Source organism: Eumetopias jubatus, unplaced genomic scaffold (genome assembly GCF_037043125.1).
Source record: "Eumetopias jubatus isolate StellerSeaLion01/CBP00866 unplaced genomic scaffold, mEumJub1_p1.0 scaffold_11, whole genome shotgun sequence".
Taxonomy (NCBI): Eukaryota; Metazoa; Chordata; class Mammalia; order Carnivora; family Otariidae; genus Eumetopias; species Eumetopias jubatus.
In genome coordinates, this window is record NW_028274817.1 from 50,215,700 (window position 1) to 50,240,106 (window position 24,407).

At 36.9% G+C, this 24,407-nt stretch overlaps 1 protein-coding gene and 1 pseudogene across 4 annotated transcripts in view; one reads left to right on the forward strand and one right to left on the reverse strand.

Moving 5' to 3' along the window:
- Positions 1-24,407, reverse strand: part of DIAPH2 (diaphanous related formin 2) — a 946,398-nt gene that overhangs the window by 197,953 nt on the left and 724,038 nt on the right. For all 4 annotated transcript variants that reach the window (XM_088028705.1, XM_088028707.1, XM_088028706.1 and 1 more), the window contains one exon: positions 540-675. In XM_088028705.1, coding sequence (XP_087884831.1) covers positions 540-675 — 136 coding nt within the window. The remainder of the gene's footprint in view (positions 1-539; positions 676-24,407) is intronic.
- On the forward strand, positions 1,075-3,116 carry LOC114207405 (G protein-signaling modulator 2 pseudogene; annotated as a pseudogene).

Genomic DNA, 24,407 nt, shown 5'->3' on the forward strand with positions numbered 1-24,407 from the left:
AACAACTTACCTTACACTATGTGGACATACAGCATCTTTGTTCTTAGGCTCACAGTTGAATAAGATGTCTCTATTTTTTTTTCTTCTTATACTAGCGCTATCAATATCTATTATGACTTGAAATGTTCAAGGCCCCAAGGAAAACTGTTATTACTGCATTGTCAACAGACATGTGTCAACAAAATGAAATTAGAGCCAGAGGGCTCATCTCCCCTTACCAGTTTTTCTCTTTTCATCTCACCCTCTTCTTTCCTCACCACTGCATCACCCAGAACATAATATGATATAATTTGATAAAATAAATGAAGGGAAAGAGACCATTTCAACAATATATTACCCTGCACTGGTTCTCAAAAATCCTGAGCGCTCAGTGTAGGGTGATAAGAAATAGAGATAATATTATGAGAGAAATATGACACAAATAACTAATAATATTGTGAGTTTTCTACCAAGAGCACATTTACATTATAATCCAAAATCAATTAAGTTAAATTATTTTGTACTTTATATATCTTTAAGAAATTGAAAGTACTTCATACCTTTGTTTATATCAATGAGTTGTTTCTTTTTCTTCTGGCGTTCTAACTTTTCTTGTTCAGCTTTCTCTTTTGCAAGCTTTGCCCTCTTAGTCTTCTCTTCCATTTCTTTTCTCTTGTTGTTTTCTTTCACTGCTTCCTGTATATATAAACAAAGTTAAACACAAATCCTTCCATTACTTATATGTTGTAGAAGCTGTACCATTTTAAAATTGTATATACAGGAGGCGGCCGCTGCTGCAGCTCCGTCACGGCCACCGCACTCCCGGGACTCGCCGGCCCACCAGAGAAATGTTGCTGAAGTGCTGCTGAAAGGGCCAGAGATGCAAGGATTTGGGACACATTTTGAACCTTTAAGCTGTCTGACATTGACCTCCTTTCATTATTAATAAAGAAGAAGCAGGAGCTTAGGATGTATTAACACCAACTCATTAATATACTAACCAGACAATGTTCTACAACAATTCTACATTGTAAAGAACTGGATTGGCACTAAATAAAATAATTTCATATTTTACTCAGCTTATAATATGACTCAATGGAGGAAAATTTGATAAGCATGAGGGAAGACTATTCTTTTCATGTTTGTTACAGAATGGAAGCTTCTTGCCTAGAACTGGCCTTGGAAGGGGAACGTCTGTGTAAATCAGGAGATTGCAGTGCTGGTGTGTCCTTTTTTGAAGCTTTAGTTCAAGTTGGAACTGAAGACCTAAAAACACTTAGTGCTATTTACAGCCAGCTGGGCAATGCTTATTTCTATTTGCATGATTATGCCAAAGCATTAGAATATCATCATCATGATTTAACTCTTGCAAGGACTATTGGAGACCAGCTGGGGGAAACCAAAGCTAGTGGTAATCTGGGAAACACTGTAAAAGTTCTTGGGAATTTTGATGAAGCTGTAGTTTGTTGTCAGCGACACCTAGATATTTCTAGAGAGCTTAATGACAAGGTGGAAGAAGCAAGAGCACTTTACGATCTTGGAAATGCGTATCACGCCAAAGGGAAAAGTTTTGGCTGCCCTGGTCCTCAGGACATAGGAGAATTTCCAGAAGAAGTGAGAAATGCCCTTCAGGCAGCTGTGGATTATTATGAGGAAAACCTATCACTAGTGACTGCTTTGGGTGATCGAGCAGCCCAAGGACATGCCTTTGGAAATCTTGGAAATACACATTACCTCCTTGGCAACTTCAGGGATGCGATTATAGCTCATGAGCAGCGTCTCCGTATTGCAAAAGAATCTGGACATAAAGCAGCTGGAAGAAGAGCATATAGCAACCTTGGAAATGCATATATATTTCTTGGTGAATTTGAAACTGCCTCTGAATACTACAAAAAGACTACTATTGGCTTGACAGCTTAAAGACAGAGCTGTTGAAGCACAGTCTTGTTATAGTCTTGGAAACACATATACTTTGCTTCAGGACTACGAAAAGGCCATTGATTATCATCTGAAGCACTTGGCAATTGATCAAGAGCTAAATGATAGAATTGGTGAAGGAAGAGCACATTGGAGCTTAGGAAATGCATACACCGCTCTAGGGAATCATGACCAAGCAATGCATTTTGCTGAGAAGCACTTGGAAATTTCAAGAGAGGCTGGGAATAGAAGTGGTGAACTAACAGCACGACTAAATCTCTCAGGTCTTCAAATGGTTCTTGGTCTGAGCTACAGCACAAATAATTCAATAATATCTGAAAATATTGAAATTGGTAACAGTGTGCATGGTGCATGCCTCAAGTTCGGACGCCGACACAGTATGGAAAACATGGAACTTATGAAGTTAACACCAGAAAAGGTACAGAACTGGAACAGTGAAATTCTTGCTAAACAAAAGCCTCTTATTGCCAAACCTTCTGCGAAGCTGCTCTTTGTCAACAGATTGAAGGGGAAAAAAATGCAAAACTAATTCCTCCACTAAAGTTCTCCAAGATGCCAGTAATTCCATTGATCACCGAATTCCAAATTCTCAGAGAAAAGTCAGTACAAATACTATTGGAGATGAAGGGTTCTTTGACCTGGTAAGCCGATTTCAGAGCAATCGGATGGATGATCAGAGGTGCTGCTTACAAGAACAGAGCTGTGGGCCAGCTTCAACTGCAGCTTCTTCCACTCCCCCTAGAGTGATACTAAAAACATCATCTGTTTCCATGGTATCCCCCAACACGGATGAGTTTTTAGACCTTGCCAGCTCACAGAGCCGCCGTCTTGATGATCAGAGGGCCAGTTTCAGTAATTTGCCAGGGCTTCATCTGACACAAAATAACAATAAGTCTGCCCTTGGCCACCTGATGACTAATGACAACAAAGAGCCTGATGAAGACTTCTTTGGCATCCTTGTAAAATGTCAAGGGTCCAGATTAGATGACCAAAGATGTGCTCCACCACCTGCTGCCACAAAGGGACCAACAGTGCCAGATGAGGACTTTTTTAACTTGATTTTACATTCTCAGGCAGAAAGAATGGATGAACAGAGAGTTCTTTTACAAAGAGATCAAAATAGAGACACTGAATTTGAACTGAAGGACCTTTTGCAAAGTAATGCTTTGTTGGAATTTAAAAATACAGGAAAAAAATAAGCAAACCACTAGTTATTATGGATATATTTTTTAAAAACGACCTTATTTCCTTTCAGAACACTGCAGGGAAATGCAATCTATTTTTCCTTAAGAGGAGAAATTATAGCACTGTAATACAGCTTAAAATGTTCTAAAATGATGTAAATATTTAACCTTTAGTAGTATGGTATTAACATTCCTCTGGATACCCACTTGTTGCGGGGTGGAGGGGTCTTATAAAAGGTGCTTCATCAACTTTTGTGATTAAGGCTCAGGATTGTGTTCTTTGGCAACTTGTTAGATTCCTTTACCTAGAGTTTGTAAAGTAGGAAGATAAATGAATCTAGACTAGAATTTAATCCTCTTGCTGAGATAATTTTTTTAAAATCTTAATTGACAATGGGATTTTTTTATACTGAACCATGGATGTAGTGAGAAATTCTGCTGTTTAGTAAAAACATATGTGACCAATGTGTAAAAAAGTTAGTCTCATTAAAAAAATCTAGATCTTTTTTCTGTTAAGAAAGTCATATTTTCAGTATGTTATTAGTTCGAAGCCATTATAAAAACTCTTAAACTTTCAGCATGTTTTGGGCCCTTTAAAAAATTGTATATACATACACATGCATGTGGGTGCTGAGAGATGGGAAATATTATAGCAGCTTCAAGGTCCATGTATATACTTTTGAGAGAAACAATTCTAACGCAGACCTTCTTGAAAAATAATTGGAAATAACTCAGACTTTATTTTTTTAAGTTTTTATTTAAATTCTAGTTAGTTACCATACACTATATATCATTTTCAGACATACAATATAATGATTCAACACTTGCATACAAAACCCCATGCTCATCTCATCAGCAAGTGCACTCCTTAATCCCCATCACCTATTTAACCCACCCCCCACCTTCCCTCCAGCAACCCTCAGATTGTTCTCCATAGTTAAGAGTTTCCTGGTTTGCCTCACTCCTTTTTTCCCCTTTCTTCATTTGTTTCATTTCTTAAATTCCACATATGAGTGAAATCATATGGTATTTGTCTTTCTCTCACTGACTTATTTCACTTAACATAATATTCTCTAGTTCTACCCATATCATTGCAAATGGCAAGATTTCATTCTTTTTGATGGCTAATATTCCATGGTGTGTGCGTACGTGTGTGTGTGTGTCTATATATATAATCACTTCTTCTTTATCCATTCATCAATCAATGGACATTGGGTTGTTTCCATAATTTAGCTATTGTAGATAATGCTGCCACAAACATAGGTTTGTATGTATTCCTTTGAATTAGTATTCTTTGGGTAAATACCTAGTAGTGCAACTTCTGCATCATAGGGTAGTTAGTTCTATTTTTAACTTTCTGAGGAACTTCCATATTGTTTTCCACAGTGGCTGTAGCAGTTTGCATTCCAACCATTAGTGCAACCATTTCACTTTCTCCACATCCTCGCCAATACCTGCTGTTTCCTGTACTGTTGATTTTAGCCATTCTGACAGGTGTGAGGTGATATCTCATTATAGTTTTGATTTGTATTTCCCTGATGATGAGCGATGTTGGGCATCTTTTCATATGTCTGTTAGCCATCTGTATGTCTTCTTTGGAAAAATTTCTATTCATGTTTTCTGCCCATTTTTAATTGGATTATTCAGTTTTGGGGTGTTGAGTTTTATAAGGTCTTTTTATATTTTGGATACTAAACCTTTATCAGATAGGTCATTTGCAAATATTTTCTCCCATTCCTTAGGTTGCCTTTTAGTTTTGTTGACTGTTTCCTTCACTGTGCAGAAGCTTTTTATTTTGATGAAGTCCAAATAGTTAATTTTTGCTTTCATTTCCCTTGCCTCAGGAGACGTATCTAGAAAGAAGTTGCTACAGCTGATGTCAAAGAGGTTACTGCCTGTGCTCTCCTCTAGGGTTTTGATGGTTTCCTGTCTCACATTTAGGTCTTTCATCCATTCTGAATTTATTTTTGTGTATGGTGTAAGACAGTGGTCCAGTTTCATTTTTCTGCATGTTGCTGTCCAGTTTTCCCAACACCATTTGTTGAAGAGACTGTCCTTTTCCCACTGGATATTCTTTCCTGCTTTGTCAAAGATTAGTTGACCATAGAGTTGTGGGTTCATTTCTGGGTTTTCTGTTCTGTTCCATTGATCTATGTGTCTGTTTTTGTGCCAGTACCATAATGTTTTGAAGACTACCGCTTTGTAATATAACTTGAAGTCCAGAATTGTAATGCCTCTAGGTTTGCGTTTTTTCTTCAAGGTTGCTTTGGCTATTCAGGGTGTTTTGTGGTTCTATACAAATTTTAGGATTGTTTGTTCTAGCTCTGTAAAAAATGCTACTGGCATTTTGATAGGGATTACATTAAATGTGTAGATTGCCTTGGGTAGTATAGACATTTTAACAATATTTGTTCTTCCAATCCATGAGCGTGGAATATTTTTCTATTTCTTTGTGTCCTCTTCAACTTCTTTCATCAGTGTCTCATAGTTTTCAGACTACAGATCTTTCACCTCTTTGGTTAGATTTATGCCTAGGTGTTATTATTGCTTTGGGTGCAATTGTAAATGGGACTGATTCCTTAGTTTCTCTTTCTGCTGGTTCATTATTGGTGTATAGAAATGCAACATATTTCTGTACATTGACTTTGTATCCTGTAATGTTACTGAATTAGTTTATGGTTCTAGCAATTTTTGGTGGAGTCTTTCAGGTTTTCCAAATACAGTATCATGTTATCTGCAAATTAGCAAAAGTCTGACTTCTTCCTTGCCAATTTGGATGCCTTTTATTTTTTTTTTTTGTTGTCTGACTACTGAAGCTAGGACTTCCACTACTATGTTCAATAACAGTGGTTAAAGTGGACATCCCTGTCTTGTTCCTGACCATAGAGGAAAAGCTCTCAGTTTCTCCCCCATTGAGGATGATATTAGCCGTGGCTTTTCCATATATAGCCTTTATGATGTTGAGGTCTGTTCCTATTAAACCTATTTGTTGACGGTTTTTATCATGAATGGATGTTGTACCTTGTTAAGTGCTTTTTCTGCATCTATTGAAAGGATCATGTAGTTCTTATCCTTTAAAAATAATTTATTTATTTGTCAGAGAGAAAGAGAGACAGAGAACAAGCAGGGGGAGCAGCAGGGAGAGGGAGAAGCAGGCTCCCCGCTGAGCAAGAAGCCCAACACAGGACTCAATCCCGGGACCCCGGGATCGTGACCTGAAGACTCAATAACAAGAATACATCTACAAGTCTTTTCCTAGAGATATCTATATTGAAAATTGTTTTCTTCATAATAAAAGACACAATACTTTTTAAAAGTCCTGAAAACATTATCAAAAATATCTCCTGACTTGCAAGAATTATTGATACCTCCCCCTTCTTTTAGCCTCCATCAGGCCAGTAGCTCTAGTATAAGGCTAAGAGCACAAAACTTCTGGCTCCTACAGACAAAATCAAAGACTACCACTTAAAATAAACTGGAATAACAGAACCTTAATTGTAGTGTTTCTCAACCTGAGTACTAGTATCGTTTTTGGCTGGTATCATTCTTTGCTGTGGGAGCCATCCTGTGCGTTGTTAGATGTTTAGCAGCACCTCTGACCTCTACTCACTAGATGCCAGTAGCACCCCTTCCTGGTTGTGACAACCAAAAATGTCTCCAGAGATTGCCAAATGTTAGGCAGGTGGAGAAGTACTAACGTAGGGTGTTTTACAGAGATAATTTATTCATGAAAAAGTACAAACTATCTGCTCTGATGAACCCAGCTTCTTTTCAAACATGTGGAAACTCAGTTCCAAATGAGTTTAAATAATGGCTTAAGGTCACACATTTATGTAATTGCGTATCTGGGAATAGAAGTCCTGTCTCTTTACTCCTGGTTTAATGTTTCTTTTATTCTTCAAGGAAGAAAAGACAATGTGGATATGATACCAAAAGTACAAGCAACCAAAGAAAAGAACAGATTAGTAAGACTTCATTGAAACTGAAAACTTTTTATCCATCAAAGGACCCTGTCAAGAAAGTGAAAAAATAATCCACAGAATGGGAGAAAATATTTGTAAATCACATATCTGATAAGGATATGTAAAAGGTCTTCCAACTCAACAATAAAAAGACAAATAACCTAATTAAAAATGGGCAAAGGATTTGAATATTTACTTATTCAAAGATATATATTACAGTTATATATCAGTATTTATTCAAATATATATATATATATCCAATAAAAACACAAAAAGATGTTAGACATTGTTAATCCTTACTGAACTAAAAATCAAAACCACAATGAGGTACCACTTCATGCCCTCTAGGACTGCTACAATTAAAAATAAAGGAAGGAAGGGAAAAACCCAGATAATAACAAGTGAGGATTGGAGAAATTGGAACTCTCTGCATTGCTGGCATGAGTGTAAAATGGTGAGTCATTTTGGAAAATAGTCTGGCTATTCCTCAAAATCCTAAACATACAGTTACAATATGACCCAGCAATTCTACTCCTAGATATATATCCAAGAGAAAAAAGAACACACGTTTATACAAAAGGTTGCAGAAGAATGTTCATAGCAGCATTACTCCTAATAGCCAATAAGGAGAAACAACCCAAATGTCCATCAATTGATAAATGGATAAACAAAATGTGGTATATATCCATATAATGGAATGCATTCAACCATAAAAAGAATGAAGTACTAATATATGCTGCAACATGGATGACCTTAAAATATTCTGCTAAGTGAAAGAAGTCAGACATAAAAGGCCACATATGGTATGGTACTGTCCAGAACAGGCAAATCCATACAGACAGAAAGTAGATTAGTGATTGCCAGGGGATGGGAGAGGGGAGAATGGGGAGTACCTGTTGATGAGTATGAGGATTCTTTCCGGGGGTAATGAAAATGTTCTGGAAGTAGATAGTGGGGATGGTTGAACAACCTTGTGAGTATATTAAAAAAACACTAAATTGTATACTTCAAAATGGTAAACTTTATACGTAAACTTATGTGTAAATTATATTTAATAAAAATAAAATAAAATAAAATAAAGATGTTTGAGAAAGACAGGATTTAAATAAAATTACAACTTAGAAAAAAAGACAATGTGAAAAGGCAATATTTATTCAGGCTCTGATATAACAAGTTGTATGATCTTTGGTAAATAACGTAAGAGGAGGTAAATAGTAGGGGACAGAAGGGAGGTTAATGCTTATGTATATTTTATTACTGGTCAAATCTCTGATCTAGTAAATAGTTACCAACATCTGGGTAGACTCTTCTGTTATCAATCTAAAGGGTTGTTTTGCTGCTGAGTGCTGTTCATTTATTATAAAAATGAAAAAAATGGTAACTTGCATTTGTAATTTTTCCTTGTTCTGATAATAACAGCTATACCTCAATGGAAATTTATTATGTGCCAGATGTTTTAGGTAAATAATTTTGAATCTTCATAGAAAATCTGCAAAGTAACTATTATTTGTTCTTATTTTGCAGGTGATAAAACTTAGGCTCAGGTAGTTTAAGTGAGATGCTCAAGGCTCGCTACATAGCTATTAAGTAGCAAAACCACATATGATCACTTATGCTACCATGATGTCTTCCAAGTAGAGCTGCCAGATAAAATACAAGATGTTCAGTTAAAGTTTAATTTTAATATCAGATGAACCATGTATAATTTTTAGTTTAAGTATATCCCACACAATATCCAAGTAGGCATTGGGATATACTTACTAAAAAAGTCATGTAATATTTGTGACACACTGATACTAAAAAATTATTCATGGTTTATATGAAATTAGGATTTAACTGGGCATCCAGTATTTTTGTTTGATAAATCTGGCAAACTTATTTCCAAGACTGTTGATTTTTTTTATAAGCACCCTCTCATGGACTAAGATCATCTAATGAAAATACAGTGATTATAAAAGCATAAAAAGAGCCCAAATTCAAGTCATATTTGAGAATAGAAATGTTGATACAGATCACTGATAGGCATTATATGTCTCATGGACTTGAATCATATACTATTTCTGTAGCAATCTCCATATAATTCTTTCCTCTTTGTTTCTTGAAAATAGCGTAAAATGTAAAAAGTTTATATAAAAATCTACACTGACACAATTGGACGTAGAAGAAAATAAGTCAATAATTATTATTAAAGAGGGAGCCTGGGTGGCTCAGTTGGTTAAGCAAATGCCTTCGGCTCAGGTCATGATCCCGGAGTCCGGGGATCAAGTCCCACATCGGGCTCCTTGCTCAGCAGGGAGTCTGCTTCTCCCTCTGACTCCCCCCTCTTGTGCTCTCTCTCTCTATCTCATTCTCTCTCTCAAATAAATAAATAAAATCTTTAAAATAAATAATTATTAAAGAATTACCAGTGGAGAAATTTGGCCTATGTGAATAGGTTAAATTTCTATACAAAAGGGGGGCTTGCAACTGACACTACTAAGAAGACATGAATATAGATCTAGTAAATGATGAAGCAGACCAAATAATGGCCCATCAGTTTACATCTTAAGTATTTCAGGAATAGATTTAACAACAGAAAAACTGCACAATTTGAAATGGCATGTGTAGATTTATTACTAAGTATCTTATGGTTTTGGGTGCAATTGTAAATGGGATCAACTCCTTAATTTCTCTTCCTTTTGTCTTGTTGTTGGTGTATAGATATGTCACTGATTTCTGTGCATTGATTTTATATCCTGCCACTTTACTGAATTCCTGTATGAGTTCTAGCAGTTTTTGGGTGGAGTCTTTTGGGTTTTCCACATAAAGTATCATATCATCTGTGAAGAGTGAGAGTTTGACTTCTTCTTTGCCGATTTGGATGCCTTTTATTTCTTTTTGCTGTCTGATTGCTATGGCTAGGACTTCTAATACTATGTTGAATAGCAGTGGTGATAGTGGATATGCCTGCCGTGTTCCTGCTTATGGGGAAAGCTCTCAGTTTTTCCCCATTGAGATTGATATTCGCTGTGGGTGTTTCATAGATGGCTTTTATGATATTGAGGTATGTACCCTCTATCCCTATACTCTGAAGAGTTTTGATCAAGAAAGGATGTTGTACTTTGTCAAATGTTTTTCCTGCATCTATTGAGAGGATCATATGGTTCTTGTTCTTTCTTTTATTAATGTATTGTATCACATTGATTGATTTGCGGAAACTGAACCAACCTTACAGCCCAGGAATAAATCCCACTTGGTCGTGGTGAATAATCCTTTTAATGTACTGTTGGATCCTGTTGGCTAGTATTTTGGTGAGAATTTTTGCATCCATGTTCATCAGGGATATTGGTCTTTAATTCTCCTTTTTGATGGGGTCTTTGTCTGGTTTTGGGATCAAGGTAATGGTGGCCTCATAAAACGAGTTTGGAAGTTTTCCTTCCATTTCTCTTTTTTGGAACAGTTTCAGAAAAACAGGTATTAATTCTTCCTTAAGTGTTTGGTAGAATTCCCCTGGGAAGCCATCTGGCCCTGGGCTCTTGTTTGTTGGGAGATTTTTGATGACTGCTTCAATTTCCTTAGTGGTTATAGGTCTGTTCAGGTTTCTATTTCTTCCTGGTTAAGTTTTGGTAGTTTATACATAAATCTAACCAAAGAGGCAAAGAACCTATACTCAGAAAACTATAAAATACTCATGAAAGAAATGGAGGAAGACACAAAGAAATGGAAAAACATTCCATGCTCATGGATTGGAAGAACAAATATTGTGAAGATGGCAAGGCTACCTAGAGCAATCTACACATTTAATGCAATCCCTATCAAAATACCAACCACTTTTTTCAAAGAAATGGAACAAATATTCCTAAAATTTGTATGGAAGCAGAAAAGACCCCAAATTGCCAGAGAAATGTGGAAAAAGAAAAGCAAAGCTGGTGGCATCACAATTCCGGACTTCAAGCTCTATTACAAAGCTGTAATCATCAAGACGGTATGGTACTGGCACAAAAACAGACACATAGATCAATGGAACAGAATCGAGAGCCCAGAAATGGACCCTCAACTCTATGGTCAACTAATCTTCGACAAAACAGGAATGTCCAATGGAAAAAAGACAGTCCTTCAACAAATGGTGTTGGGAAAACTGGACAGCCACATACAGAAGAATGAAACTGGACCATTTCCTTACACCACACACAAAAATAGACTCAAAATGGGTGAAAGACCTAAATGTGAGACAGGAGTCCATCAAAATCCTCAAGGAGAACACAGACAGCAACCTCTTCGACCTCAGCCACAGCAACTTCTTCCTAGAAAAATCGCCAAAGGCAAGGGAAGCAAGGGCAAAAATGAACTATTGGGACTTCATCAAGATAAAAAGCTTTTGCACAGCAAAAGAAACAGTCCACAAAACCAAAAAACAACCGACAGAATGGGAGAAGATATTTGCAAATGACATTTCAGATAAAGGGCTAGTATCCAAAATCTATAAAGAACTTATCAAACTCAACATCCAAAGAACAAATAATCCAATCAAGAAATGGACAGAAGACATGGACAGACATTTTTCCAAAGAAGACATCCAAATGGCCAACAGACACATGAAAAAGTGCTCAACATTACTCGGAAATCCAAATCAAAACCTCAATGAGATACCACCTCACACCAGTCAGAATGGCTAAAATTAACAAGTCAGGGAAGGACAGATGTTGGCGGGGATGTGGAGAAAGGGGAACCCTCTTAGACTGTTGGTGGGAATGCAAGCTGGTACAGCCACTCTGGAAAACAGTATGGAGGTTCCTCAAAGAGTTGAAAATAGAGCAACCATACGACGCACTACTGGGTTTTTACCCCAAAGATACAAATGTAGGGATCCAAAGGGGTACGTGCAGCCCGATGTTTACAGCAGCAATGTCCACAATAGCCAAACTATGGAAAGAGCCAAGATGTCCATTGACAAATGAATGGATAAAGAAGATGTGGTGTATATATATACAATGGAATATTATGCAGCCATCCAAAACAATGAAATCTTGCCATTTGCAATGACGTGGATGGAACTGGAGGGTATTATGCTGAGTGAAATAAGTCAATCAGAGAAAGACATCTATCATATGATCTCACTGATATGAGGAATTCTTAATCTCAGGAAACAAACTGAGGGTTGCTGGAGCGGTGGGGGCTGGGAGGCATGGGGTGGCTGTGTGATAGACATTGGGAAGGGTATGTGCTATGGTGAGCACTGTGAATTGTGTAAGACTGTTGAATCACAGACCTGTACCTCTGAAACAAATAATACATTATATGTTAAAAAAAAAAAGAAGAGGATAGTAGGAAGGGAAAAATGAAGTGGGGGAAATCGGAAGGGGAGATGAACCATGAGAGACTATGGACTCTGAGAAACAAACTGAGGGTTCTAGAGGGGAGGGGGGGTGGGGCGATGGGTTAAAGAGGGCTCGTATTGAATGGAGCACTGGGTGTTATACGCAAACAATGAATCATGGAACACTACATCAAAAACTAATGATGTAATGTATGGTGATTAACATAACATAAAAAAAACCCAAAAAACAAAAACAAAAACAAAAACAAAAAGAAATGGCATATATAATCCTAAAGAGGCAAAAACAAAAGAGGAAAATAATTTCTGTGGTTTGGTATTAATGAAAATGAATGAATCATCTACAAAAGCATGTATTTTTCAAGCAACACAGACTGTGGAGTAAGATTCTGGTCCTGATATCACCATTTCTGTCTTCATGAAGAGGCCTTGCATGCTGAAAGTAAGACCTTTTTCCTCTTGGTGTTTTTATTCTTTGGCTCTGGCTTTAGGAAATTGGAGATGGTAAATATTCTCTCTTTAAGAAAAAAATTATTTTATTTTTTGTTTTAAAGATTTTATTTATTTATTTCAGAGAAAGGGAGAGAGAGAGCATGCACGAGTCGGGGGGGGCAGGGGCAGAGGCAGAGGGAGAAGCATATTCCCTGCTGAGCCGGGAGCCCCACGTGGGGGCTCCATCCCTGGATCCTGGGTTCATGACCCAAGCCAAAGGCAGAAGCTCAACCGACTGAGCCACCCAGGCAGCCCAAGAAAAAAAAAATTTAAAAGAGAAAGGGAAATCTTAACTATGGTTTCATATTAATAATCTTTAGTTTTACTAGAGTGAAAGATAAGATATTACAAGACTTTAACTCTCCTAAAAATGTAAAAATTAATGAGAAAACTCCTTTGAAGGCTGGGATGTATTCTTTTCATCCTAATTCCTACAAAACAAAGCCCAAAATAATTAAAAGAATATAAGCAACAGGAGTAAATTTAAACAGTTTTAAAAATCCCTTAAATAATTGACTGTGATTAACAACACTTTATATTTGTCAAGCCTTACTAAACATTTTAAAACACTTTCATGAGTACTTAAACATCATGCTCAAGGAAGCATCAATCATTATTTCTTAGGGTTGGGAATGCCAACTGATTAGATTTTTTCAATGTACAGGACTGTGTTCTTTTAAAAGGATGCTAATTGAGAAAGTGCTTTGGTGGTAACTTATACAAGATAAATGTTTACTGCAAAAAACCCTCAGTTTTACTGGTATATCTATTTTTCAAGAGTCAGTAAAAAGTACAATAGGAGCAAAATATAACAGAAAATGTTTCTAGGATTTACTGCAAAATATATTCACCAACTTAATTTTAAATCTCTCATTGAAATCTCTATTGCCTTGCTGAAAAATATGAATAAATTAAAAATCTTATTTCCCTTGCTGTGTATAATTAACAAATGAGATCTATAGCTTAAAAATGTCATATGGAAAAGAAGTTCATGTAAATGCTCAGACCACTCATTTATTCCAATTAAGTTTTAAGAAATGGATGAAAATGCTTCAGAAAACTCCAAGAGGTTCAGATGCCTGCTTCATTCATGTCAGGTGTATATGAAGCAAGCATCTTCCAACCTTGATATGATACTTGAAAGCAAAAACCACCACCACCAAAATCATTCCTTCCTTCCACTGTCCTCAAAGGTTTACTAACCCACTGCTGACTGCAGAAGCACTTTGCAAGCACTGTGATCTGAATGAAAGCTGAAGATACATTTGAGGGATGGAGAAGTGGAACAAGTAGGAAGGGAAATGGATCTTGGAGTGAGATAAACCTGGTTTCAAATCCAAGCTCCCACCACTTATCCTAAAAGCTATGTGTCCTTGAACAAGTTGGTTACTTCATCTCTTTGAGCTTTAGTTTCCACATCTGTAGAATGGAGATACTACTTCTCAAATTACTTGGTTGTTAAATGGATTAAGGGAGATCATGTTTATATAAAACACTGAAGACAATGCCTGGTATAAAAGAAATGCTCAATACACCCTGGCATTTGTTATTAATAGAAACATCTGACAGTTTGAACAGTAACAATTTGGTCATTAAGACACAAATGACCACATGTGTTTGATCTATGACAAGAAATGTAGCATATCTTGATAGTCTACCCTCATTAGCTTACTGAACATGATTTTTTTAACTATACCGTATTATTGGCATCTAAGGTAATTTTAAAAATCCATATATATCAACTATCACTTGGCCTTTATTAAAAAAAAAAACAAAATTTATTCTTTTCTTTAGGTTTTGGATCACCCTAGGTACCTGTGTGAATATACTTGGCAAGACTTGCAATTCATTATAGTATTGAAATCTGTTGAGACGAGAGTCACATAACCTTAAAAAATGTAAATTGGAAATGTCCTGGTGAACAAATTGGTAATTCTGGTGCCAGAGGCATACTGTAATCACACTGCTGAGTATTTCTTCATTCATCAGGGATGTTAGAAAGATTCCCACATGATACTAAGTCAAATCATTTGGCAACAATATAAAGAAACCTGGTATGTATTATATTGAAAATCTTTTTATACACTAAACCTGAGTCACCAAGATATTATTTTTAATGAAAACTCAATTAAACAGGTGAAATTCTCTCCACATTTTTTATCTTGAACTGTCCTACCACCTGATTCCCTCTTGACTTTAATTCAGTGTTTTTCCTTCAGTTTCCTGTTTAACCACCTCAGAATTTTAAATTGTTTCTCTTAATTATCTCTTTTTTTAAAAGATTTTTTTAAATTTATTTATTAGAGAGAGAGAGAATGGTAGAGAGAGAGCATGAGAGGGAAGGAGGTCAGAGGGAGAGGCAGACTCCCTGCTGAGCAGGGAGCCAGATGCGGGACTCGATCCTGGGACTCCAGGATCATGACCTGAGCTGAAGGCAGTCGCTTAACCAACTGAGCCACCCAGGCACCCTTAATTATCTCTTTTTAAAATAACACATAGCACTTAAAATTTAAATTGAAGAATCACTGACATGGATACTGTAAATTTCTATCTTTTCCAGAAAAATATAATTCTAAGGCTTCATTTTTTATGCATCTTACTGATAATATTTCTAAAGATTCCTGACATGTAATTTTATTCCCAGGATAAAAATAATGAGAAAGAAGCCTGTATATTTTGTTTCTCTGAAACCAGGAACCATAATTCAAACATTCCAAGTAGAATAACATACCCCTGTAAACAGGGGATGGCTTTCAGGAGCTGAAAAATCTGGTTTAAATCCTAGCTAATGACTCATGCTTTATCCCTTAGGGCCATTTACTCAATTGCACTAAGCCTACTTTCCTGATCTTCATAGTGTTGGTTTGCAATTTAAAGAGAAACTGTACATAAAGCCATTAAGTACAGTGCCTAGCACATAAAAGTGTTCAATGAATAGAGGTGATTATTATATTATTCCACAGGGGCAATACCAATGTCCCATGCAACTCAGGATCTGTACTCCATTTCTCCAAACCCAGGAGCGTGCCCACATAATGTGTGCACTGGGGAGAAGGAAGCATTCTTTTTGATATGGAAATCTTGCAATATCAGTTAAAAATAGGAAGAAATGAAACACATACCCACAAACTGAACAGACAGGATTTGCCTTCCTGAGCCATGAGAAAAAAAGATTTAGGTAGAATGAACATGAAATTTTTGGGAAAAATTTTTGTGTTAATATACCATATTTGACAAATCTAAGAAACAAAAACATAGAATATTTTGCTATGTGGACTAATAATGAAATGTACACATCATCTTAAGGTTCAGCACACCTTATGGAACTATGGCATAAATGGAGGAATAAAGTTTTCTAGAAGGCAATGGATTTTCTTTCTTTTTTTTTTTTTGGTGTTACTGTTTGTTTTTTAACATCTGAACTTAGTTCTCTCATCAACCTGAGAAAATGAAGCATGCGCGTGCTCTAAGAAAAGGCCATTTATCTCAGAATGTGGTATTCACTTGGTCTGCCTAAAGGTTTGTGGAAAGGTCAGGAGAATTAGCCTACACTCAGTCTTCTACTGTAGACCTTGCTAAGCTTTCTTGTACTCTTACCATCTTTACCCATAAGAAGCTGCTAGTCCTGTTGGAAAACCATCTACTGGAGGATTTCAAATAGAAGACAAGATGAATGTTATGACCCTTTTGCATTTGGGGGAGGGGGGAGTGTCTCATTTAACTCCAGGCATAACAGGAGGCAAAATAGGTAGAGATGGAAAGGTTATTCAGACCAGTGAACCAGGGTTATGGCAGTAATGTCCTTTCCCTATCCAAGAGATGTCTTTGGCATGACAATGAAAAGGAAATACAATTCTACATATGACACCTTTTATCACTGCACAAAAAAATTTCCCTAAAAAAATTCTCCTTCCTAAAATAAGATAAAAACAGGGAGGCAAAGAGACTCTTAACTATAGGAAACAAACTGAGGGTTGCTGGAGGGGAAGGTGGGACACAGGAAGGCAAATCCTGTTTGTTCAAAGTTTGTGGGTATGTGTGTTTCCTTTCTTCCTATTTTAGGGTTAATTGGATGATGGGCATTAAGGAGGGCACTTGATGTAATGATCACTGGGTATTATATACAACTGATGAATCACTAAATTTTACCCCTGAAACTAGTAATACACTATATATTAATTAAATTGAATTTAAATAAATTTTTTTTTTTAAATTCTCCTTCCTTCCCTTCTACTCTGCTTCATATAGATAGATACCTAGCACATTCTTTGCTTGAATTGTTTTGGCTGCCAGTGATACTTTTGCAATTTGTTGTGCTTGCTGCAACCAAGGTTAAGAGTTGTTGGGAAAAACAAATACCAATGTGAGTTACCACTAACTGATGTGTAACTTGGGCCAAGGTCCCTATTTGTTAGCACAACTGGGTGAAAGTCTGAAAGAATACCAAAGGTAATAGTAAATCAAGACTCACATACTCTTCCAGATCTTTCTCACTCCCATTTTAGAATGATCATGTGAGGTTACAAATGGGAAAATATAACGTGAGCCAAAATGAGATTTTCAGCATTGAACAAAGAACTGAACAATTAGATTATTAGAGAAAAAACCCACAATAAGATGGCAGCAATGATTCATTAGATTTTTTTCAACTGCAACTGGGGACAAATTAAGGCTTTGCATTAAGGAAAAGAAAGAACCCTACTCTTTAACATCAAACAACATTAGATATTCCTTTTGTATGGTTTCACTGTGTTTAAAGGGCATATTGAAATGAAGGAGTCATGAGGAATGCTCAGGGCAAAGAATTTTCAGCTGCAGTAACTACAGTCTGAGAGTACCTCTGAAGAGTTTATCAGTACTATAATATGGATAAATATTTTCTTTTCCAGAGATTTCCACATATTATGGTATAAATGACCTATAAAGTTTCTTTTATGCAAGATTTCATGAATACTTCATCAACCAATAAATTACATTGTCCTGAGAAGGGTAACTTTCTTTTTCACTAGGGTAATTGAAAGCTTGATTAGCTTGCTCAAATATTTAAGTGTGTCAGTAACAGACACTGAACAAATGTATTGATACTGTAGTTAGATGGATGTTAAAGTCATGCTTATTAACCTATATAAATATGGTATGAATCATAGATGTATAGACCATAAGTAACCTGCTAAACCAAATCAACCAAGATAGACATTTTCTGCCCTTTTAGGTTCCTTCCTTCCTATAGAGTGTTTTCTTTCAAGTCTCCTTTCTAGACTACACTTCCCTTTCCCATCCTTTCGTTTTCCCTTTCCCCTAAGCTCTATCCTTATCTCCTCCCCCCTTCTTCCTTCCTTCTCCTTTCTGTCTGTCAGTCAGTCAGAGAATCCATCTATTCCTACTGAGGTGAAGAAAAAACAGTCTTTCCAATAGCCTGGAAGGCCTTACATGATTTGGCCCTCTGCCACCTCTCTGACCTCATTTTCTCCTTGGGCAGTCTCCTTCCTTCAGCGCCTTTACACTTGTGATCCCTCTGCTCTTAGCACCATCAAGTCAGCTTAAATGTCTCATTAGTGAGGCCTCCCCTGATCACCTTACATAAAATAACCCCCAATATACTTCCTAGCTCCCTCTTCCCTACTGGAGTCTTCATAACATAAAAGGTCAAAACCTAGTTAAACTTTAGATACTCTTCATATTTTCTAAGAATTAGCAGCTGGAGCTAGTCTACTTACATAAAATAGTTTCCAGCCTGGAAATTCTCAAAACATTAAATTACTAAGAACATCTCTACACATAGTTCTCTACACATCTCATACTTCTTTATTGTGGAGAATCTTAGTGGCCTTGAAATAAACATTATCTACCTTTGAGTGGTGGTTTTCTTCCTAATCATCCATAGGTTATGGTTTGACCTCTACATTTATTTTCTTTCTTTTTTTTTTTTTAAAGATTTTATTTATTTATTCAGGAGAGACAGAGAGAGAGGCAGAAGCAGAGGGAGAAGCAGGCTCCCTGCAGAGCAGGGAGCCCGCTGTTGAGACTTGATCCCAGGACCCCGGGATCATGACCTGAGCCAAAGGCAGACACTTAACGACTGAGCCACATAGGCGCCCTACGTTTATTTTCTTAAAAATGCCAGTGCTTAGTGTTTGTGAGGTCTGGTATCCATGACATTTGCCACGCTAACACAGCTCAACACTCTGCAGTGAAAATTCATTTGTGTAGAGATTAGTATTTACACAGGACATCCAAAGTTAAAAGAAAAGATGTGCTCTAATTTTAAAAATGAGATCTTTGTTTTCAATGAGATATTTGCACAAACATTAGTAATACACAGGTTACAAACATTAGTAATACATCGGTTTCCCAGTAATATTCCAGTTTAAGACAAAACCATCTTGGGTTCCGTTGGAAGGCTTATATGAAAAGTTCCTTGGCCGCCTGCGTGGCTCAGTTGGTTAAGTGACTGCCTTCGGCTCAGGTCATGATCCTGGAGTCCCAGGATCGAGTCCTGCATCAGGATCCCTGCTCAGTGGGGAGTCTGCTTCTCCCTCTGACCCTCCCCTATCTCATGCTCTCTCCCTCATTCTCTCTCTCTCAAATAAATAAATAAAATCTTAAAAAAAAAGAAAAGTTCCTTGAGTTTATTTGTATAAATAACTTCATTTTGGCAGAGAGGAGACTCACAGAAGAAACTGATCTGCTGCAGGTGAGGGAGACAGTTAAATGAATTCTAGTACATGTTCACTGAAGTAGCCCTCTTGTATTCAGCATAACCAGCTTACTGTTCAGCCTCCTTAGGAAACAAATAAAAAATTAATGCACCTTTCCTATGCTGTATATATCTAGAGGTTTGACAGACGAAAAGACCTTTGCACACCAGTGCAGTCGTGAAGAGAATCTCATGGGTAAATTATTAAAAATGAGAAGAAAGAAAAAAAGACTGTTCTGTGCAAATCTCCTTGGATATTAAACTTGCAGCTGGTTACAAAGCGGTCATGCACCAATAATGAAGGCTGGCTGTGATCCCCAAGGTCTTCTTTTTAAAATTTGCCTTCCAACTGTGAAAACATGTGATCTGAAGTTGGAGGAAAAAGTGCCTCTCCTGTCACAGTCCATTAGAATGCAGAACCCTGATTAGCTAGAAGTTAATCTACAATCTGCAGCATGGAAAAGGTTTTCAAATGCTGCAGGTTTCTGCAGACACATTTTTCTTGGTAGGTATTTAAGTATCTCCCTTTCCGTCTAGGAAAGAAAACAATTGAATCGACATCCCTCTACTGAACTTAATTAAAATCTGCAAAGCACTTTGAGCACCTATAGGAATTTATAATTTTTGTAAATTTTTATTTTGAACCAAATAACAAACTGAAATTCTAAAGTGACTGACAGAGTATTTTAATGGGAGAACATCTTGGGGAGGTACGGGTGTGGGGAAAGGACAAAACAAGTGGTAAGTTACAGGTCTGAGAGCTTTTACTGCCTTATTACTGTCACCATCTTAGAAGATGGAAGAGGCAGCACAATCAATCAGGATTTTGATAAGACCAATTTGGGTGGGTTGAAAAGCACCTTGGAGACCTGGGTAAGAATATCAAATTACTTTGACAAGTAGAAATATAGACTCAGAACAGGAAGGGCCCTCAAGAAATGCTTGCTGTAGTCTTCTGCTTGTGAATAGGTTTCCATGACTTCCTGCAGGAACCTATGCTGATAATCACTTCTAAAAGAAAATACTTCCTTATGTCTAACTAAAAGCTGTCAGCTTCTTAAGCCCTTATCTTGTCTATTGGCAGCTGAGAAATAGAAACCTAGTCAATATCTTCCTTAAAAAATTTTTCATGGAGGGGGCGCCTGGGTGGCTCCATCAGTTGAGCTTTGGACTCTTGATTTGGGTTCAGGTCATGATCTGAGGGGTGTGAGATATAGCCCCATGTGGGGTTTCATGCTCAGTGGGAAGTCTGCGTGAGTCTCTCTCCTTCTGCCCTTTCCCCCCAACCCTGGCTCACATGCTTTCTCTCCCTCAAGTAAATAAATAAATCTTTAAAAAAAATTCTTCACAGAGGTATAACTTGCCCTCAGGAACCATTGCGGTGCCTGAGTCCCATAAAAGTGAGGCTAATCCTCAAATGCAACACAGGGGAATTTTTCAGTTTGTAGGGTAAAGGTTGAGGGGAGGGACAGGGTCAGAGAGTCCCTTAGGCAAATTTGTTTGGACTCCAAATTAAGCCATTCAATACCATTTTCTAGAATAACAACCCTCTCACAGAGTTCTTTCTATAAATTCAATAATGTTTAGGTTTTCCTACGAGTCTTCTATATTGGTCGGATATTATTTTTTAAATTATAGGCCTCTCCATCCTCATATACCCTTACAAAAAAAATACACAAAACTGGAAACAATAACCTAAGAGAAAGGCTAACCAACATGTAGTGTAAGGATATTTCCAGTTTTCCATGCCTTAATTTCCCTAACATATAAGCATTTTTTTAAGATTTTATTTATTTGACAGAGAGAGACACAGCGAGAGAGGGAACACAAGCAGGGGGAGTGGGAGAGGGAGAAGCTGGCTTCCCGCTGAGCAGGGAGCCCGATGTGGGGCTCGATCCCAGGACCCTGGGATCACAACCTGAGACGAAAGCAGACGCTTAATGACTGAGCCACCCAGGCACCCTAGCATTTGTTTTATAACATTTTCAGGTGCAATTGTAAACTTGTAAGATTGGTTCCAACGTATCTGTTGAAACCATATATCCTGTTCTTCAAATAGCCACCTTGGGAAGCCATAAACTTATTTTTGGGAGCACCATTACATTGTGATTATAACTCTTCTTTCAGAATTGACCACTGAATCAAATGAAATCAGTCTCATTATTTTAGATTCACAGTATTTTGGACCAGAGATTTTGTTATCCAGTTCGATCATTTATCTTCTTCATAAAACTTAGCTTAATATCACTTTTTGGCTATTTTGAAAATTCAAGCCCATCCTCAAATTGCAAAGATTTAGTAACCCTGAAAAGATCTGAAGCATATGCTATATAACCCTCAGGGAAAATGAAAAATAGGCATTTCTGAAAATACTTAGGGCAACATCATTATTTTTCAATTAAGATAACAAGAAAAGTAAAACTACTTTGACTCTACACATTTCTGATTTGTCTTTAAAGAATAGCCACATTGGGGCACCGGGATGGCTCAGTTGGTTAAGCGACTGCCTTTGGCTCAGGTCATGATCCTGGAGTCCCAGGATCCCATCAGGCTCCCTGCTCAGCAGGGAGTCTGCTTCTCCCTCTGACCCTCCATCCTCTCATGCTCTCTACCATTCTCTCTCTCTCTCTCTCTCTCACTAAATAAATAAATATTTAAAAAAATAAATAAAAAATAAAAAATAGCCACACCTTATATACTGATGATTTATGGTTAGTACTCTTCCACTAAGAATCAAAAATCTTTTTCTAATGAATTTGTGCATGTTCTTATCTCTATGCTACCTGCATGATGCCCTTAATTATTTTATATTTTATTAATTCCTACCTGAACCGGATCCTATTTCTGAGGGAACATATTTACATCCAAAAAAATTTCATATGCATAGTGCTCCTGGCACTTAGGGGCCATCCAAAGAAGCACTAGTTCTCTAGTGCTAGTATTAGTCCTCTTTTAGACAACTTCCCAGACTCACTCATCTGGAACACTATTTTACTGTCAGCTGAAACAGTATTCTAGAATCTAGAGTCTAGAACCTACTTTTTTCCAGCCTAAAGTGAGAATGAATGTCACAAGAGAGGGAATCAAAGTCTTAGCAAATAAACAGAGATTTCTTTCTCTTGGACTGCAAGGCACAGATTCTTTCACAGAAGTAAATTAAAATGGTTTTGCTCAATTTGCTTTTCACAAAGCCATCTTGATTGCCAGTCAGAACTCTGTGCTCTTCTAAGTAGAAAGTGATTGATGAGTTGTCCTACTTTCCAAAATATTGATGTCCTTCCAGTAATTATGGGGTAGCACCTTTCCCTGTATTGATGTTGTCTGAGCAATCAGTGTAATTTTCATATGTAGAGAAATATATATAACCCTAAACAACAAGTAGAATACAAGCAACACAAATAAAAAAGGGAGCACTGATGAGACATGGAAAAGAATGACAACAGAGTCCCTAGAAGTTACAGCGATCCTGAAGTTAACCTGACACTTCCATGCTGTATTATTGACAAAGGATAGGCCATTTTCATTAATTAGAAGAAAGAGAGTACACCTTTAAAACTCTCTTCCGTCAGATTAAATTGGAGACCCCAAAACCGGCTTTATTAACCATCACTACAAGAGGCACTCATCCTTTCTTGTATATGTTAAGGTATATGTGTACATTTGTATACAATGTTAGTGTATATTTATATTTAACATGCAATTCAGATGTCCATATATTTCCTCTATGCATGTTTGTTTCAGTCTTGGCTTAGTTTAACAACGACTGAAAAAGCAGGCAATAAGTTGGTTTGGTTTGCTTAAAGTGTAGTATTGTATTTAGATACACACTCTTAAGCATAAGCCAAATATAGCACCTAATACAAAGGAGGCGTGTAATAACTATTTCTTAATTAATGAAGATAGTGATGGTTAATTTAGCATAAATTCTAGCTTATTAGCACATGTGATAACAATGTTCTTACCTGGGTTTATCCTTTTTGACAGTTAGGTCTTTTTTAAAAGAGCTGTGCTTAATTTATAGGCAGAACAATGGTAAGGGTAAAGACAGATTCACCATGAAGCTAATGAAGCAAAAGCATCAGTACGCTTCACTTGCATGGGAGGGGTGCTGGCAATGTGTTTTTGTAAAATTTGTAAATGAAAGTTATTTTTATATTTTTTCTGAAATGATTCCTCCTAAATTGTGTAAACTCAGGCCTCACATACATATCTGGATCTTCCTCTGTTTAAGGGATATATGAAAAACTGAAAAGAAGTCTGATGAAGAATAAGAAGAGTGCTAAAAGTTTGGGAAATGCCAAACCACAAACACAAGATGGACAATTAAGCTCAGGGAAAATAGGATTAAGAACAGAACTATATCCAGGGACATGAACTGGATATTTACTGAAAGGATGAAGCTTATTAGATATCTTCCACATTTCCAGAAGTCAGAATGATAGGGCCTGAATTTGAATTCTAAGAAAAGAAACTATGAGAATTAAAAAGAACTTTACAGCAAAGATGGCAAAGCAGTAGAATCAAGTAAAGTTATAAAACTGCTTTTTCTAGAAGCTTATTTGAAAGATTAGCTAGTTAGCTGTTAAAGGGGTTGGGAAAACAAGCCAGGATCCTGAGTTATGAGATAAACCACAGGGAATTCCTCAGTTTCTTTTCTAGGATATTTTGGCTCTATAGGTATATCTATCTGAGTCATTAGTTTATAAACAGGAAAATAAAATGAATATACAATGTCTCATCTCTCTTTGACACCATGAATCTACGGTTGGTATAAGCCAGAAAGAGTTGATTTGTGAAAATATCTGAAAACAATATTATAGTGTGGCTCACTTCAAAATTGG